The 19,004-nt window shown below is 53.4% G+C and overlaps 7 protein-coding genes across 7 annotated transcripts; 3 read left to right on the top strand and 4 right to left on the bottom strand.

Annotated features, from left to right (window-relative positions):
• Nucleotides 1-166: 166 nt before the first annotated feature.
• Nucleotides 167-787, bottom strand: AYL99_08277 (hypothetical protein; the record flags this gene model as incomplete). Its single annotated transcript, XM_018839785.1, has 1 exon — nt 167-787. The coding sequence occupies one exon, from the start codon at nt 785-787 to the stop codon at nt 167-169; it is 621 nt and encodes a 206-aa protein (XP_018690906.1).
• Nucleotides 788-1,387: 600 nt separating this feature from the next.
• Nucleotides 1,388-3,196, bottom strand: AYL99_08278 (hypothetical protein; the record flags this gene model as incomplete). The annotated part of the gene is made up of 1 exon (XM_018839786.1): nt 1,388-3,196. One exon carries the CDS (start codon nt 3,194-3,196, stop codon nt 1,388-1,390), a length of 1,809 nt encoding a protein of 602 aa, XP_018690907.1.
• A 426-nt stretch (nt 3,197-3,622) lies between these two features.
• AYL99_08279 (hypothetical protein) lies at nt 3,623-5,556 on the top strand (the record flags this gene model as incomplete). Its single annotated transcript, XM_018839787.1, has 5 exons — nt 3,623-3,804; nt 3,854-3,949; nt 3,998-4,847; nt 4,909-5,214; nt 5,338-5,556. 5 exons carry the CDS (start codon nt 3,623-3,625, stop codon nt 5,554-5,556), a joined length of 1,653 nt encoding a protein of 550 aa, XP_018690908.1.
• A 134-nt stretch (nt 5,557-5,690) lies between these two features.
• Nucleotides 5,691-6,621, bottom strand: AYL99_08280 (hypothetical protein; the record flags this gene model as incomplete). The annotated part of the gene is made up of 2 exons (XM_018839788.1): nt 5,691-5,965; nt 6,195-6,621. 2 exons carry the CDS (start codon nt 6,619-6,621, stop codon nt 5,691-5,693), a joined length of 702 nt encoding a protein of 233 aa, XP_018690909.1.
• Nucleotides 6,622-7,124: 503 nt separating this feature from the next.
• On the bottom strand, nt 7,125-9,562 carry AYL99_08281 (hypothetical protein; the record flags this gene model as incomplete). Its single annotated transcript, XM_018839789.1, has 7 exons — nt 7,125-7,226; nt 7,292-7,580; nt 7,651-8,153; nt 8,225-8,431; nt 8,484-8,782; nt 9,094-9,112; nt 9,164-9,562. 7 exons carry the CDS (start codon nt 9,560-9,562, stop codon nt 7,125-7,127), a joined length of 1,818 nt encoding a protein of 605 aa, XP_018690910.1.
• A 2,934-nt stretch (nt 9,563-12,496) lies between these two features.
• Nucleotides 12,497-13,480, top strand: AYL99_08282 (hypothetical protein; the record flags this gene model as incomplete). Its single annotated transcript, XM_018839790.1, has 1 exon — nt 12,497-13,480. One exon carries the CDS (start codon nt 12,497-12,499, stop codon nt 13,478-13,480), a length of 984 nt encoding a protein of 327 aa, XP_018690911.1.
• Nucleotides 13,481-14,816: 1,336 nt separating this feature from the next.
• Nucleotides 14,817-18,032, top strand: AYL99_08283 (hypothetical protein; the record flags this gene model as incomplete). The annotated part of the gene is made up of 3 exons (XM_018839791.1): nt 14,817-17,465; nt 17,570-17,667; nt 17,804-18,032. The coding sequence occupies 3 exons, from the start codon at nt 14,817-14,819 to the stop codon at nt 18,030-18,032; spliced, it is 2,976 nt and encodes a 991-aa protein (XP_018690912.1).
• Between the last annotated feature and the right edge of the window lie 972 nt (nt 18,033-19,004).

Here is a 19,004-nt window from a genome sequence, read left to right on the forward strand (position 1 = left end):
CCTACGAGAACAAATTGACAATCGCTGGTTCTCCTCTTGCGACTAGGCAGAAAAGGAAGGTCATCGGAGACAGGAGCGAAACATGAGCATTCGACATTTGCGCCACAAAGACATTATGAGCGAGGATGTTTATTCTCAAACGTAGGGCAACAAAACTACTCGGTCTTCAAAAGTCGTCCGGCAAGGTGCGTGGCCCAATTTCGATCCTGGTCTTGATGCTCCTATGATCCTCCCCCGACTTGAGTCGCTTGATCAGATCCTCAGGATGAAAGTCTGTACCGATGGGGTTCTCCCTGTACAATGGCCCCGCCATGAACGCGTTTGCCTCGTCCACCGTGTCGAAGTTGTCCACCTGGGTCTCGATGCGGTTGCCGTCGGGATCTCTGTAGTAAATGCTTGTGGTGGGTCCGTGGTTGGTGCACCAGCACGGCTCCACCCCCAGGGCCTTGCGCTGCTGGTACGACTCGGTCAGGTCGTCGAGCGTCTCGAACGTGAAGGCGATGTGCTCGAGGCCCGCCGAGGTTGGGACCTTGGGCCCCGTGCCGGGCACCCTGATGATGGCGATGCGATGGTGCTCGGCGTCGTAGCGGAGAAAGGCCAGCTGGTCGTCCTTGAAGGAGATCTCGGCGCCCAGGAATGTCTGCCAGAACTGGACCATGGGCTCGTAGTTGGACGTGCGAAGGACGACGTGGGCCAGAGAGATGGGGGACTTGACTTTGGGTTTCTGTACGCCATTCAGAGCGTGACTGGTGACGCCGTTTGTGGTGCCGTTGTGCTGAGTCGCCATTGTGCTTTGAAATCAGTTGGAGAGAAAAACTCGGCAAGATATGTTTCGTATAGGTTCTTGGGACAAGTGCTGAGTGAACACAGCTCGTGTTGGTAAATATCGAGGAGTTGGTCTCTTTCCCACTTTTCAATGTCTTTCTTTGATGTTCTTAAGGCCTCCAGGATTCCCTCTCAAGCACTGTCAGCCAAGGAACAGCGCCCGAGTGCATGATGCCTCGTACGACATATACGAAACGCTCAAGTCAGGGTTCATTCCCAACCATCTCTGGGTGAAGTGGCCATCTCGGGGATGATTTCACCGAACACCGATGTCAGAAAGTCTAGAGCGGGATACGATCTTCTATGTTGACGCCGTTCCGAACCACAAGGTATTCGAAATCGTAAAGACATCCCAATCATGGACATTGATCATCAAGCTGCACAGGCATTCGTGATGTGTCACATGGATGAAGTTTCTTGATATGTCTTATTATGCAGTAAAAGTTGTGCATTGCAGGGGTGTTCCTATAAGGTTCCAATCGGGTTAGTTATGCCACCTAGTGCCTTGGCGCTATCCTAACCATCGCTTGCCCCACTTCAGCCTACGGTTGTTACCCTTGAATCAATTTACTGTCAACTGCATAGACTCCTCAATGACAGGCTGTGGAAGTCCCAGCAGCTCAGCAAAAGCAATTTCCAGCTCTTGGCCATTAGCCTTTGACGGACCCCGCGATCGCCAGGCAATGAAATTATCCGGTCTGACCAAAATCGCACCCTCATCCTCGAGTTGCTTGACCCTCTCCCACTGGTCGGTCAGATCCCTCAGAGACTCACCAATTCTGGCTGTCTGGATAGGAATCTTATACCGAAGAACCAGTCGTTTTGCAGCTGCCGCCCATTCAAGCCCATTGTCATCAGTCAGAAGCAAGAATGACCCCTTGGATCCTACCAGATCGTGCGTGGAGATGACTCGGTCGTCCAAGACCAACCATGCATGAGGAAGTCGGTGTGCTGGTCTGGTCGTGGGGAAATATTTCTGCCCAAGATGATCTATTTCGGGAGTTTCAATGCCATCTCCGATCTTGAGTCCATCCTCATACGTGAACCCAAGCTCGATGCCATGTGCTCCAAATTCGATGCTTTGGGACTCGATCATTTTCTTCACCTGCGCTTGGATGCTTCGCCCAGTCAGGGAGTCTTCAAACACCGCCTCGAATCTGGACTTATTCTTCTCCTTCTGTCCGGTAACTAAGCCAATGGCCGCGTTAATGACAGCAGAGTTCTCGAAGGTGAACAACCCCCAGTCGGCATTTCTTTTGCCGACTGGTCGTCGCTCTCGGTCATAGGTGTCCAGGATCTTGGTTTCCACGTTGTGCTTGAGAACCATGGCTAACTTCCAAGACAGGTTGAGTGCATCTTCTATTGCCGTATTCAGGCCCAGCCCCGTGGTTGGAGGGCGTCTATGGGCGGCGTCACCGGCGAGGAACACGCGGCCAACGCGATACTTGTCGGCGACCACCTTTTCGATAATCCAGTGACTGATTCTGTGGACTTTGATCTCTAGATCTGGAATCTTGAGGAGATCGCGGATTCGAGGTATCAGTCTGTCCTCCTGGTGCCTGGCCTCATCGTCCAGTGCAAACCCAAAATGCATGACCCATTCTTCAGACTGCTTGCCCCATGTTGGGCCCATGGGGACTATGGCTCCGCTCTCGAAGATCGTTCCGCACTCGCCATTGATGAAATGGCAGGCGAAGAATGTTTCATCCCAGTACTGGGAGAGGTCTGCTCCGAAGTGAACAGAAACCATGTCAGTGATTCCGGTTGGGCCTTGCATCGTGACACCTATCTTCTGCCCAATGGTACGTCCACCGTCTGCACCTATGAGATATCGCGTGCGATAGGTGGAGATGTTCCCAGTTGTGTCTTGGACGGTGACTTCGACATGGTCGCCGGTATCGTGAAAGTCGACGACTGTATGTCCAAAACAGATACGTCCAGGGTTTCTTTCCTCAGCTATCTGCCGCAGGATGGGCTCCAGTCTGCAAAGTGGGAGATTTGCGGATCTTGCTGCACTGTCTCTTTTGTATGCTTGTGCTTTGAGGTCACCGTCATCGCCACCAAAGCACGGGAATTGGTGAATCACTTTTCTGTCCAGAGGCCCATCGCCTCCGAGTGAAGTGGCCCATGCAACCTGGCTCATTCGATAAGGAGGGCAGCTTCTTTTTTGGATCTCTCTGTGCATGTCATGCAGCCTGAACGTCTCCATGGTCCTCTGGTTGAGGTAATGCGCCTTTGGAAGAGCCGAGGCCACGGTCTTGCGGTCGAACAGGATGTGATCGACTCCATAGTCGGAAAGGAACGACGACATGGACAAGCCACATCCTCCCCCTCCAACGATTATGACGGGAAAATCGAGATCTCGAGCCATTGTGCGTCGTGTTCATTAAACAGTTTACTTTGCTGGCGAAAGAACGCCCTGTAAAACGAGTACCCTGCCCGGACCATTTAACACCACATCTACCACCCACTTACCTATTAGGAGCATCTTATTCGATCTTCGGCGCGAGAGAAGTGTTTCTCCGCCGAGGAAAGACGTATATCACTGTGGGTAACGTCCAAAGCCATCCCCCACAGCCAAGAGCCCGAAGCGCGGGGAACGTATTGCGCCACCTATCACCGAATGCCGAAGACGGAATTGCACTGGGCAGGCTCAGGAAATGGAAAGACGTCAAATCAAGGCCTCTGCTGGGTTGGTTGAAGCCAGCAAGGTAGGCATCATATAGTGAAACCCTTCGGACAATCGATGGACGAGACCTGCGAAGAGAAAGAGAGTCTGCTATCTCAGCCAACCATCATGAATGTGAAATTGATTTCAATCGCCAGCAAGCTGGTTCTGGCCTCCTTCGCAGTCCTCGCCCTCGTGCTTGCTCGCTACGCTGCTGCCAGTCGTCGACCTCGAGGATTTCCACCCGGGCCATCGACACTACCAGTAATCGGCAATTTGCACCAGTTTCCTCTCAAAAAGCCATTCATCAAGTGAGTTTGTCACGGCGACTGCCAGCACAGCACTTGTCTAACCCTCCAGATTTCATGAATGGAGCAAACAGTACGGCCCTATAGTGGGTCTCAAGTTGGGCCCTCAAAACGTCGTTGTATTGAACAACTACAAGGGTGTGAAAGAGTGAGTTCGATGGGGCTTAGGATCGAGCATCTCTTGACTACTTCCTAGGCTCTTTGACAAACGCGGAGCTATCTACTCGAGCCGTCCTGATAGCTATGTTGGCAATGAACTTCTTTGCCCCAACGACACACATATTCTCCTGGTTCCCTATGGCCCAGGCTGGAGGGCGCTTCGCAAGGCAGTCCAAGCGATGTTGAATGTGACCGCTGTGGACGGACTCTTACCTGTGCAAGAAGCAGAAGCATCACAAACATTGTTTGAACTGATGATGACTCCCGAGAAGTGCTTCACGCACATTCGCCGCTATTCGACCGCGGTCATTCTCGCATCTGTGTTTGGCCAGAGAGGCGCGAGCTACGAGGCACCTAAAGTCAAAGCGCTCTATCATGCGCAGGAGCAATTCACTAAAATCTTAGCTCCTGGAGCCACACCCCCTGTGGATCCCTTTCCGTTCCTCAAATACATGCCTACGTTCCTGGCACCTTACAAACGCTGGGCGGCAGAGATTCGACAGGAGCAACGGACGCTCTATTCCAACTTACTCAACGAGACCGTGACGGGAGCACGAAAACAGGATAGGATCCCTTGCTTCATGGACAAGCTCCTGGAGGGGAAAGAGAAGAGTGGACTCAACGATGAACAGATTGTGTACACTGGGGGCATTCTGGTGTGGTACTCTCTTTGCTTTCTGTTGAAAATCCTAACTTTTGGTCGCCAGATGGAAGCGGGATCAGACACAACCTCCTCCACTCTCCACTCGTTTATACTTGCTATGATCAAGTACCCCGAGGTCTTACAGAGAGCACAGAAAGAGCTAGACGAGGTGTGCGGGTCCTCAAAGTCACCCAGCTCCCAAGATATCAAGAACCTTCCATACATGCAAGCAATTATGACAGAGGTAGGAGGCCAGATATAACTTGTGAACAGCCTTCCCAACAGACCTGACAGGATGTCCATAGACGCTGCGATGGAGGCCAGTAGCACCCGGTGGCGTCCCTCACATGCTGATCCAAGACGACACCTATGACGGCTACTTTCTTCCAAAGGGCACCATCGTGTTTGCCAACACCTGGTCCATCCACCAAGACGTATCAGAGTTCGACAGGCCGGAGGAATTCATCCCCGAGCGGTTCCTCGACGACAAGTTCGGCAGCAAGGGCAATAACCAAAATTCGCACGACGACGAGAATCACCGAAGAGTGACCTACAGCTTTGGTGCAGGGAGGCGAGTCTGTCCCGGTCAGCGCCTGGCCGAGAATTCTCTGGTGAGTTTGATCGAGTCCCCATGTCCTCGAACTTGGACCCAGACACGCAACCGAGTTTCATGGCAGGCACTTTCCACAGTTACTACTCCATGGTACTTGGAACTTACAAAAGCATTTCCGCAGATGATCAACATGTCCAAGATGGCCTGGGCCTTTGGCATCAGGGCCGACCCGACGGCGCCACCGCTGGACTCGAATGTTGAGACGGGATACTCTGACGGCTTCGTGTTCGGGCCCAATCCATTCTCGGCCTCGTTCTCGATCAGGTCCCGTCAGCACGAGGAGACCATCCGGAGAGAATACGAGGAGGCAAAGGCATTTTTCCAAAAGTATGAAGATTAGGAAGGAGACAGACGTTGTAGTCCTCCAGATGTCGCTTAGGAGAAATGAATAACTAGCAAATTGAAAACCCCCCTCCCACGTAGGGACATATTCGTATCTCAGATCTACTTTCGCAGCCCAAAGTTAGGTATCCATCATGATTGATTCGCTGCATAAGACTGCCCAATCCACGCCTGGTAGTGCTTGATCCTCGGCCCTGCGCCGGCACTCTGATCGACACTCTGATCGACCACGGCCCTCCCCGCGAATTTTGTGACGGTGGTCGTAGAGCCGCTGCCCTTCGTGCGACTCTCGAGGGTGCCCGTGAGGACCAGGTCCGCGCCGTCTGGGCTCCCCGCGTAGACCTTGTCAACTGTGTGTTTGCGGAAGGTCACGACGTTCCACGCGCTGGCTCGACTCTTTGCGATTTCTAGACACCCAAGAATCAGTAAACCGTCATATAGTTTCAGGGAGAAGAGCGAGAGAGCGAGAGAGCGAGTGGCCCCAACCCGAATCTTGGCAGGAAAGGATCAACTCGCGGAAATGTAGTAATACACTACACTCAACCCATGGATCACGACTCATTCCAGCCTGTGTACTTCGCGATCATGACGATAACACATTCGGGCAGGAAACAAAGGAAAAGGGAGAGAACGTACTCTCCTTGCCCTGGAATGCGCTGTTTGCCGAGACGAATCTCGCATCGGGCGTGAAGATTTCCTCAGCCAACAACGGCCCGACGTTGTCGTCCTGCTGGTCGACCAGGTGGAAGAATCGTGCCACGAGGTCCTTGGTCGCGGGACTGACCGGTGTGGACGGAGAGAGACACACATCAGAGGAAAAGGTACAACCTCCCCCAAGCAGCAAGAGTAAATTGATGATATATTCACGAGGCGAGACGAGACGAGAAGAGACAAGACCAGGGTCATAGTCCCAAAGTGACAAATCCAAGGATGACAAGTTCCGGGTCCCAGCGTCGTTACGCTCTGCCCCCAGAGATGTGAAGGAGAGATCGTCCCGTTTGGGCAGTGCTGGTAAGATTCCGGGGAGTCTTAGCAGACTCCAGAGTCCCGGCGAGGTTCTCATGCAGCCGGCGGTGGGCGATCAGGAGGGATTAAGGCCTGCTCAATTGGAGGAGTTGCGTTTATGAAAGCTAAAGACTAATTCGCAGGGTATTACGCCTACCAGAAGACTCTAGACATACAATCTAGCCACCCTAGCTAATAGCGGATCGTAGGAAAATAACTCTCGCCTATACATAACAATAATAATAATTCTATTTATATCTAGTTTAGTTCTCTTTCCTGAACGAAAAAGGAAAGGGATAAAGCATAGTTCGGGGTATATATAATAGATATATATATATATATCTGACCTCTTTCCCCACCGAATCTCCAGGAGCTGAAAGACGGAGTCGGGCTGGGACATTGCCAAGTCACCGAACCCCGAACGTAGCTTGCTAGCAAGAATGTGATGCGCACCCCGCTCCAGCTTCAAGACACTCTTAGCTGCCAAAGGGTTCAGGTCCTGATTCGACATCTCAAAACAACCTTTGGGGCTTTGTAGGCTAGTATGAGTCCTTCCCTCCATCAGAAACCGATCTCTCGATTCATCAGTGCTTCGTCAGAGAACACTGAGGAGAAGACGCTCCAATCGTCAAGGTTGAAGTCCTGGCTGGCGCAAAAGATATCCTTGGGGTGATTGTCAATAGGTAGCCCATTACAAGCTGCGGGGGAGATACAGGCCAGCGACTTACCCCAAAAGGAATGTCCACATCGTTTGCCAGACTGAAGCCGTCGTCCGCACTCGTGCTTGCAGGGACGTCGGTCTTCGAAGCCTTATTGACCGTCTGTCGAGCAACCGTGGCAACGTCTCGAGCAAAGGGAAAGTTGAGCTCCGAGCATGTGATGAATTCCATGTGTCCAAAGTAGCCAGCCGCCACGTCGAGCAAGGCAACGTCAGATCGCGCAGAGGGCAGAGACGGGAATTTGAGAATGTGTATGAAAAGGTTGATAAGTCCAATCATGGGGTAGTAGAAGGTTGACCTGGGTTGAGTTAATGAAGAAACAATTATCACTCTGCTCTTCTATCAAGCAATGATCGGGTCATACGCACCATTGGATTGATGCTCCGTTGATCTCCAGACTTCTGGCAATGATGATGATGTTCCTTGCGGCTTCTGCGACCGTGTTCGAGCTGAAAATGACTTGATCTTGAGTAACAACACCCCTGCCATTCCCAAAAATGGTGCTGTACACCCACGGGTAGGCAAAGATAGTGTGTATGGCCATCAAGCTCCCGTAGTAAGCGCAGTGCATAAGGATTGTAGGGAGATTTCGGGAGTCACGAGGAGCCTGAAAAGATCTGAGGCGGTCTTCAGGTCTCAATCTTGCCGGAAGAGAATCCCTCCATTCGTGCAGCTGATGATCCAACTGAGCAACAGTTTCAAGGAGCGTGCTTGGCGGCTGTCGAAAGGCCTTCACCGACATGAGTCGCTTGGAAATCTGAGACGATATCTGGGCATGTTGGATAAGATATGTGAATGCCTCCACGTCAAGGGTGCTTCCAGGGCAGGCTTCAGTTGGAATCTGACAGCTAATCTCGTCGTCGTCGATGGCCTAGAAAAGGCACTAGTTAGCACACAGAAAAGACCGGCAGCCGAGTCAAATATAAGTAGTTCATGACTCACAGACGGTCGTCCAGAGCGATGAGCAATATGCTTCTCGCAGCAGTATATAGCCCAGAACAACCAGCTATAGTGTAGTTCATCATGAGCAGCCAGGTTCCAGGCTTTGGCCGGTCGCCGATGTAGTCCTTTTGCTTGAGCCACTCGTGCTGCGGCGGTACAGAACATATACTCAACGGCGGGATTGCCGAGCCCTTCAGCGAAAAAGGTCTGAGACACTTGGTTAGATGATGTTCAGCACCATTGACTTGGGAATCTTTACCATTGCGACCAGGGCGCGCACAGCGAGCAAACCCGTGGGGGCGAAAATTAGCTCGAGGAGGACAGACATGGCACTCTGAAAATAGCCCCATGCTTCGGTCTGGATCTCAGTGAAACTCATTGACGTGTTTTTGGAAAGGTAGATTCGACACCCCGAGGCATACACGGTTTTGCGCAAGGCGAACCAGGGAGCATCATCGCCTGACACCAGGTCTCCACGGAAGTGGGCTCGAAGAGCACTCTCAAACTCAGGCCTGTACACAATGCCGAGAGTCGAGTCGAACGAGTCCTCGAAGTATGCTTTTACAGCATCTTGTCAGCTTTTGCAGTCGAAAAAGATCAGCAACAACGTCACTTGCCATTGCAGTATTTCCATGCAGTCTGGGGGTCAGGCTCTCGGTGTTCGGTGCATGTGATTTTGTTTCGATCCAATGTCAAACGCTTCGTCCACGTAGATACCAATTCTCTGGAGCTATTTTCAAAATCTGCGACCCCAGTTCTTTGTGCGACCCAATCCAGGCCTGGCCTCGAGCAGACTGACAGCCAGGAACCAGGGCCTGTGCCATGAAATCAGATAGAGGTTTCCGTGTTTGAATTCAATTGATTATTACCATGATGTTCCCAGTTCACCTTGAGAGGCGTTAGCCTGCACGGATATCGTCTCAAGGGGTATGTGCTTACCACCTGGGGAGCAAGGATAGTGGCTTCCTTGTCCGAATTTGCAGCGTCGGAGTCCCCTCTAGACCCAATATGCCCATCTGAAAAGTCTTGTACGGGCTCTTGCACCGTTTTGGCCAGATCTTGGCTGGCTGAAGGGGTCGGATCTTGGTATGACGGCACAAGCTTTCCTGATGCAAAGGATACTGAGGGGGGGTTCTCGAGCAACGAGGTTTCCATATTCATCGACAGCTGTGCGCCGTTGAAGTTGGACGTTGTTGCGTGTAGATCGTCTCTGACGTTGGAGGGCTGTGACCCCAGCGTCTGCGTCACAAGAGTGCTTTGGCTGCTGATGCTGCCTGGATGAGCCGTATCAGACACGGACGGAGATAACCTGTCCTGCTTCTGCATCATGGCTTCCATGCGAGCTATGCGATCCTCCAATGAGGTTTCTAGACCCCTGTCGTGCTTTCGACGCCCTCGTCGAGATTCGGGATATACGCATTCTGCCCTGGAAACCTACAATGGATTGTGAGATGTCCCATGTGGTAATAACTCGGGCAAAGTACCTCGCATTTAGCACAAGGATTTCCTCCATCGCCTAACAATGGTTTCAATTCGTGTCAGCCTCAAGTGTCCGTGACGGAAACACGACAGAACAGCTAGGGCATACATACATTTGACCTTTCGCGCACGGCACTGGCCGCACGCGTGAGCCTTCTTTGGCAACTCCCGTTGACCTACCATCTGCAATGGCGTCACTGTTCTAGGTCTGTGCTGCCTATGCTGGAGAAACTGATATTTGTAAACCCAGAGAAGCGATATGAACAAGAGAAAGAGCACTGCCCCGGCTGGTCTATCCATTTTGCGGGGCAGTCGGGGTATGATGGGTGCCCCCGATCATAGTCCCGAAAGATCAGGTGAGCCGAGGGAGAGTTAAGGCGGCGAGCGGTTAATCAAAATGGGAAGAGGGACAAGAGGCTTTTCGCTCGCGACTACCGCGATACTCAGCGGCGAATCTCGACCTCCCCAAAGTCCATTTTTATTTCCAGACCTGAGCACCCGCCACCCACCGCCATTTCACTGAGTCATGACTAAGCCCGTTCTTGAGCTGTGGCTGCGCAGCCCTGAGCTCAGCTTGGCGGCGCCCTGAGGTATGCCTTGAGCAGGGTGACCACAGCCGTGGAGCCCGTCGAGACCCATAATTTAGCCCCTTAGGTTCCCGATTTAAGGTATTTCAGATGCGCAGAAGTGCCTTATTTCGGACTCTCTTGTTCGGTCATTGTTACCAGGAAATAATCTGCTGCTTAGAGTAGGCGCCTCTTCAATTAACTAAGCTTATCAGGGTCAGATATAAAATCACGTGAAAGCCATGTCTCGTGCTATTGTGATCGGTGCCCATTTCTTCCTCCCAGCGGGCCGCCACAATTTGCATCCCGGTGAGTGGAATGCCCTATATAAAAAATCACGCCAATTCGATCCGGAGGGCGAAAGGACCGTAGGCATCACCACAAAACTAGATTTGATAAATAATAAGGGCTCGGAGAAGCGGATTACGCTTTTAGCCCCGGCGAAGGTCCTTCTGTCACGTTCTGCAGTACACGATATAGACAGAGCCGTCCCCTCAACAGCGGCAGCAAGATACGGAACGTACAACTACATGAGCTGACGATCAACTCTCAGCAAGCGCATCCGCAGACGGCTCAATCTCAACAAGTACATCAGCAGATGCCCGAGTCTTAACCATCAAATTACCAGGCGACCAATTCTTAACCAGCGCATCAGCATACGGCCAACCCTCAACAGGCACATCAGCAGGTGGCCACCTCGGGGCTCCCTTACCCAAACTATAACAAGCACAAACGCGCCTCCACGACCTAACACCGGCGTCGGCATGCGACCGTAATTCACATCAGGTAAATCACTTGGTGCGGCATCTCGTTTATGTGGTCGAACTGGGAACCGTTGAACACCGAGATGCCAATCCTCTCCATCCAGTGCGGGTGGTCCCACCCTTCCACCGTGTGGGCTCCTAGTGAGTATGGCAGAAGGGCTGCCTTCCCGCCCAAAGGACGCCTTCTGGGCACTATTATTTCCTCGCATCAAATAGGGAAGAGGCTGGGGCCGGGTTTTGGCTTGATCTTAAGTACTATAACTCCAAAGCAGCTCACGCTAAGGCTGAGCCGAAGTTGAGCTAGGTCACCTGATCTCTGAGTAAAGCTGCAGGTCACGTTCCCAAATGGATGCCAAGACCACGCGGGTTGTCAGTCCAACTTACCCCTTGAGAACGCATCCTAAAGGTAGAAGCCGCACTATATGGCAAATCTATAACAAGTTATTAGTCATTGTTCAATATTGACTAGGGCTCAATGTAGTCGATAGGATAAGAGGACATGAGAAATCATTTGAGTGGCTATAGATGCAGTCGTAGTTGGTCGTGGTCGGCCGCGGTAACGCCCTCAGTAGCGCCTAGTGAATGTTCCGGACATGACTTCGTATGATTATACAATACCATTCCTACCGAGTCGAAGGGTAGGCGACGTCCATCTGAATAGCCGGTTAAGCAGGCTATGTCCCGGAACCCGATATGCGGTTCCACCTCCCAGGGCAGTCCTCGAACCCCGGCCATCCTGAAGGAAACTCGTTTGAAATGTGACAAAATCTTAGGCGGTTCGATACAATCACACCTTTCTCAAGTCGTAACTTCTTAGTCTTACCGGCGAGATCGCACTCGGGCGAACCAAGGCCCCCTAACTGAGAAACCCTCTAGGTAAAGCGACGTATCCCCAGCGGATTCCTCGATATTTGATCGACTTGGGAGAGAAGGTGTCTGATGGAGAAGGCTGCTGGTGTCGGCGCAGGACAAAGACAAAACAGTGGCAGAGAGTAGAGCACCCCACGAATGCCGGGACTTGTCCAGGATGATCGGCAACAACTTTACAGGAAAAGATATTCCTGCTACAACTTCACAACAACTGACAAAAATGCCAAGGTTATGTAATGACCCTTCGCGCTAGTCTTCGGCCGAGGGCCTTCCACTAACGTCAATACCCCGTCGTAAATTACGCAACGGTATATAGTCAGACAGGCTCCAGGGTCCTCTAGAATGTATCATATTCCTTCATTGAGCAGTCGCACGTGAGCTGCGGGCAGAGCCGCAAAGCGCAAAGCGCAAAGCAGGCAGCCAGATTTCGCCTCTTCCTCACATTGAACTGGCCACTGTGTCCCTTGCGCAGCTGGATTTGGATCAGCCTGATTTCGACAGAAATGAGCTTGCCGTTCCTCAATCTGTGGTGTCTTTCATCTCTTCATGGTTTGTCGCGGGCCATAACTTGAGACCGGAAAGCCGTCCCCAAAATGACAGGCATCGCAAGGATCAGGCTGCTTTTCCTCTTAACCCTTCTCCTAGCAGGCACAGCTCTCTCGGCTCGCATGACCAACCCCAAGAAAGTCCCCAAGAATGCAGTCTTGCTATCCAAGGTTTCTGCAATCACCGTCCGCGCCGGTAAACAAACCACCTCCCGCCGAGTCTCTCCGGTGCCCCAATTACGATGCGTGGGACCCTCGAGAATATGCAAGCTATACACGGTTGATGTCATGAGGTGCACCAATGAAGGTTCGGACTATGATGAAAACAATGTGCAGTGGAGCTGCAGAGCTTCCCTTCCAGAAGAATTCAAGCTCGGGAGCACAGACGTGACATGTGAGGGCTACGAGAGCAGCGAAGATCCATATGTTCTCTCGGGAAGTTGCGGTGTCGAGTACACCCTTCTGTTGACAGAAAAGGGAGAAGAAAAGTATGGTTCTGGCAGCTTTATGGACTTTCGTGGCTCTGGTGGCCGTGAGAATGCGGCGGAGAAATACGCAGGCTACCTGTTTATGGCCTTGTTTGGTCTGGTTCTGTTCATCATCTTGCGCGGCCTTTACAATGCCTGGCGCAACGAGCCATCACGAAGGAGGCCGCGAGGAGGCGGCGGGTTTGGGGGAGGTGGAGGCGACAACGACCCTCCGCCGCCCTACGATCCTCGGCCACCTCCACGCCCAAAAAAGGCCAGCTGGTCATCAAGCTCGGGTTCAAGATCCGAAACTACAGGCGCTAGAAATCAGGACCAAGGCTGGCGGCCCGGATTCTGGACTGGTACGGCGGCTGGTGCTACTGCAGGATACTTGGCTGGAAGAGGAGCGCGTACACAACCTGCGCCGCCACAACCAAGGCCGGCTACCGGTGGATGGTTTGGAGGTGGCGGAGAGGCGTCGTTAAGGGAACCAAGTCCCCCGCGCGTGCGCTATTCGAGAACAAGACATGAAAGCACGGGATTTGGAGGGACGAGCCGGCGGTGAAACACTCGGGGTCGAGGCAGACTTGACGTACACAGAGATCGAGGATCGGCTCGCAGACTCTGGATTCTTGTATCAGACGGATTGGATTCGCCGTTTGGTGTCCGTCCTGTCTCTGTGCTGGACATGATTCCCTTGACAGGGTTGTATACGCGATGTCCACGCGTGAACACGTGACTCATGGAGGAAATCATCCTTGCAAGCTGCAAAGCATTATGCGCCCCCATTAGGATTAGCGTATCTTGATTCAGGCGACTTCAGGCGTCTGCGTTTGCTCTGCTCTGCTGATCCAACCTGGAATTCATCTAAAACCTCTAGTCAGTCATTGATGTATTTTGTGTTGTTAGAGGCAGAAAGGGGTGGCATCTCGCACGCAACCTGGTGCCTATTCCACGGACAAACCTATCCTGACCCCGACCTTGGATATTGCGCCAAGTCGCTGCTCTCGTGCCAACAGCCTTCCATGACACCGTTCAATTGGCGTTGGTCATCCAGCTGACTATAGCCATTGATACGAACCTTGGAAGCGTTTCTTAGCTTGATCCTTGACGAACCAGTCCCCCTGGGAGTGCTCTTGAGGATCACTTTCGTGGGACATCGAAAGCGCTCCAGCCTTTCCCGGTTCTTCAGCATCAACGGTCGATGCCACCAGCTATAAGTCATCACGGCTGAGAATCGCACCAAGTTGCAGGCGCCGCGGATCAGTCTGCATCCCATTGTTTTGGATGCTAGGGGAAGAACCGCTGGCCAGAGTATTTGTTGACCGGGCAGATCTTGTGTTATCCATTTCCTTTCGACGACACCCACGTATTGTACAACGACGGCGGCAACCCACTTCGTCTTTGTTGAAAGCGCGGTCACGTACGGCTGGCGGCACGGGTCCACTGTGTGATTGTCTTTGTCAACATCCACCGTCTCGTATTAAAAGGAACGATTCAGCCGATCTCTCTCTGTCGGTGACTGAATACCCTCAAACCGACAAGACAACCGGACACTACAACCGAGTCGCCTGACTTCTCACCTGCCCCTGACCTTGACCTTGACCTTGACCTCACCTCACCCAACATCTCTCCGCTTGCTTGTGGTAGTCCCATTAATTCCCTTCACTTCTTGGGTGACAGTTGTTGGGTCTTTACCTGCCTGCCCCATAGAGAGGCCGGGATCTCGGTCCATATACCCTGACCAGGGCTGTGCTCATTACATCCTTGGATACCGCGCACCATCTACAACACTCACTCGTTGACTGAAGTGAAGTTGCGCAAAATCCGTCTCTCACCACCACCCTGCGATTGCTACATACACTCTTCCGCGCGGAATAGGCAAGCCAGCCAAAGCCACCATGCCTCCTGAAATCGTTGATCTTATCTCTGACGACGAGACTGACGACGGGTATCTGGAGCGGTCTTCCCATCCGCTCTCAACAACGGGGGAGACTGCAACTCCTACCTCAAGACATGGTAAAACCCGCGACGACGCCAACAAACGAAATGTCGCACGGCGGTCCAGCCCCGAAGACCTGAGCGAGACGTTTGAACCGGGCACGGGGAGCTGGGACTTTGCTCGGGACCTGGCGAACTTTCGCCGCGTCAACTCGAGAAGCTCCACGTTCAGCAGCCGCACCGAAGGCGGCAGCCCGTTGGCCAACCTCGGCGAGGAGCCGTCACGTCGTCGTTCTACCACTACTGCACGAAGAGACCACCACGGCAAAGGCAAGCAACGCGAGATCAACATTCCAGAAATCGACTTATCCCAACCAGGGCCTGATGGCGATGATGAACATGACGATAACGATGATGGGGATGTGGTGTTCGTCTCCGACAACGGCGGGCTCAGCGAGGACGAGGCCATGAAGCGCGCCATTGCCCTGTCGCTGCAAGAAGAGACGCCGCCGCGCCGCCAGTCCCGCGAAGGCGCGGGCACCGGGACGGCTGCGTTCTCCTCTTCGTCGACTTCGGCGTCGAAGGCAAAGGCGCCGTCGAAACCACAGGCCAGTCCCAGACCTCTGGAAGGAACTGCCACTGCCGCCGCCGGCCCCACCGCGAGACGAGCAGATGAAGCGATGCCAGACGTGCGGGACAGTCATCACGCTACCTCCCTCTCACCGACTCCCCTTCAACCCCCCGTCCCGCAATCCTTGCACGCGACAACGACAAAGGGGCCTTTGCCGTCACCAGGCTCGACGCCGACACCGCCACCACCACCTCCACATCAACCGGCTTCTGCGGACCAAGCTCGTCCCGATACCACCACCAACACCAGCACCAGCGTCCCCGCATTCAGCCTGGCGAGCCTCGACCGGCGGGCCATGGAGGCAGAGCGTCTGGCGCGGCAGAAGCGCAAGCTAGACGAAGCAGGGTCGCGCGATGCGGGTGATCCGGGAGACGATGGCCGCAGCGCCAAAGCGGTCAAGGTTAATCAGTCGGCGACTGCATCTGCATCTGCATCTGCATCTCGAAACGGAGCGGGAACGGCAGAGAAGCCGTCAAGCCAGCAGCAGCAGCAGCACTCGACCTTCGACCTACACAGAGGCAGCAGCGGCAGTGCGGGTTCCAAACTGCAACTGCCGGAGAGAAAGAACAGAGAGACGACAGAAGCAGTGCAAAGCTCCAAGCCTGGACAGCATACGGGGGCTGCCATGCCAGCATCGTCGCCAAGTGGGAAAGTTGGAAGCTCGGGCAACAAAAAGGGGGATGTTGAATCGCGATCGACGAACGCTACAGCATCTAATCCTTCACCGGCGAATCCACCATGTATCCTGATTAACGATGACGAAGACGAAGATGACCCCAACGACAACAAAAATACCTCTACCCGCCGCAAAGACACCACCGGCAGCTCCTCCTCCTCCTTCTCCTCCATCGTCGGCAACAGTAACAGCAGCACCGCCAATCTGTACCCCGACGGCATCGCCCTCAAGACATACGTCGCAGGCCACTCTTCGGCCGGGACGATCACGTTTGAGAAAGTGGTCTCGCCCTCGTCGCAACTGGAATCCTGCCTCCTGTCCTCCTTCATCTGGAACCTGGACTGGCTGCTGCCGCACTTTGAGACACGGCGCACCAAATTCCAGCTGGTCATGCACGCCAAAGACACCCGGGAGAGGGAGGCGGTCCAGCGGGATTTTCAGGGAGTGCCGAACGTGCGGCTCACGTTCCCGCCTATGGGGGGAAATATCAGTTGTATGCACAGCAAGCTCATGCTATTGTTTTACAAGGACCACGAGGAATTTGGATCGGCCATGGGCAAAAAGGGGCCTATTGGCGGTCCGAGATGTCGCATCGTGGTTCCGACGGCCAATCTCGTCGACTTTGACTGGGGGGTTGGCGGCTTCATGGAGAACACTGTGTGGCTCATTGACTTGCCCCCCAAAGCAGCCTCTGACGCAGCGAACTCGTCATCGGCGCATGGTGCGACAACAACCGCAGCGCCACCGGCCGCCGGTCGCCAGACCTCGTTCGAAAAGTCCCTCAAGGAGTTCCTCAGAGCACAGACCGTGCCCGAGGACGTGATCCGCAAGCTGGACCTGTTCGACTTCGGCAAGACTGAGCGCTACGGCTTTGTCCACTCTATCGGCGGCGTGCACGGAGGGCAAGCATGGCAGACCACCGGCGTCTGCGGGCTCGGTCGAACCGTCACCGAACTGGGCTTGGCCAGTCGAGGACCCATTCGGATGGATTATGTGTCGTCGTCAATAGGCAGCCTGAACGACGAGTTCTTGAGGTCTATCCACCTCGCTGCCTCAGGCGACAATGGCCTGACGGAATATAACAGACGGGTGGACAAAAGAGGCCCAGTCAAACAGGGCAGTTGGAAGGAAAACTTCCGCTTCTACTTTCCCAGCGACCAGACGGTCCGGACATCGAAGGGAGGCCCTTCCAGTGCGGGCACCGTATGCTTCAACATCGCATGGTGGAACAATCCAAACTTTCCCCGCTCTAATATGTACGATTGTGTTAGTGTTCGTGAGGGTCTACTCATGCACAACAAGGTATGTGCATGTCATCGCGAAACTTTCGAAGACAGTCCGTCCAGTGTCGTTGAGTGATTCATTCCGCTTCTGCCAGAGGGCTAACCTTTCCATCCCTATTATAGCTACTGTTCGTCAGATATACTTCATCGGTCGAAAAGTCTCAGCAAGGAAATGTTGGGTGGGTGTATGTGGGTAGTGCGAATCTTTCAGAAAGTGCTTGGTAAGGACTCCGTCCAGTCCGTTCTTTCCGATCTCCTTTGGCATGGAGAATGGTTAGTGGCAGAATATGTGTCCAGGGGATGGTATCTGGTGGAGATCGCCGATCCTTGACTCCAAGCTGACATGCACTTTAACAGGGGTCGACTGGTGCAGGATAGGACAACCAAGAAGCCTAGACTCAACTGCAGAAACTGGGAATGCGGAGTCATTATCCCAGTCCCTGCAATGAAAGGCAATTCCGACAGCTTCAGCGTCATGGATAGAGGCAGTGCGGGGCTTGCCTTGTTCAATCACATCGTCCCAGTGCCGATGAGACTTCCCAGCGAGAATCTCGAGAACCAGAGGCCGTGGACATTCTCGGATTGACAGGTTGTCCTGAAAGACACAAACAAAAAACGATGTCAATAGCAAACTGCCAGAGCTTGTTTTCAGGCCACAGTGATTGACCAGGGGAGGTTGGGATCGAAAGTTGAGCCTTGACGCAGGATTGAGTTACTGTTGGATCACCAAACTTTCTTACAGAGGAGAAGTTTGTGTGAACAAGCTCGATGTCGGACACGCACTGGGTATGCTGTTTTGCGCATGTTTCCAACGTGGTCTGAGACCGTAATTCGGCGGTTCCGAAATATATCCCTGAGGATCCGCACATCGGTGCTGGACGGGAAAACAGGTCGGTCAGAAGAGAAACTCGACACGGCTCGCAGGGTCTGAGGAGGTTGGCAGCAGACATGGACTTGGCAACTTGCTAGTTAGAACTCGAGTGACCATTTTGTGGACCGCAACTTGCTCCCTGCAGCTGGGACTGTGCTAATCCCAATTCTAGCCCCCCGTCTCTTTTTTGTCGCCGTAGAGGTGCTCGTGGTGGTCATCATGTGAGTTGTGCGAGGGCGGGCGGCTTACCCCAGCCTCCAGGAAACACAAATACTTGCGTCCAGAGATATAGTTAGGGGCCGAGATTCGCCTGTAACTTTGTCCCATGCTCTTGAGCAGTTCGCAGGTGCACTTTTGTCCATCGCTTCTCAAGGTTTCGGCACCGCTCGACCTTGCCAACTTCAGTAGTGGCAGGGTCTCTCCTCAATGGATTGCTAGAATAGAAGGTAAGCTGGAGCCGATGAAGGAGGGTCGTCCGGCTGGGCGGGCCGGGATTCCTTCAAGGTGACAGAGTTTTCTTTGTCACCAGGTCTCTGTGGCAGGCCACCAAGCGCACTGGGTTCATTCTCCACAAGCGCGATTCTGATGACAGTTCCGCAGAAGCGTCTCTGGTATCTGGGGAGGGGAAGTCGCTACGACGGATCGCTGGCCAGTGACAGGTCGAAAAGGAGGGTCGATAGAGGGGAT

The sequence above is a fragment of the Fonsecaea erecta genome, assembly GCF_001651985.1.
Source record: "Fonsecaea erecta strain CBS 125763 chromosome Unknown Scaff7, whole genome shotgun sequence".
Taxonomy (NCBI): Eukaryota; Fungi; Ascomycota; class Eurotiomycetes; order Chaetothyriales; family Herpotrichiellaceae; genus Fonsecaea; species Fonsecaea erecta.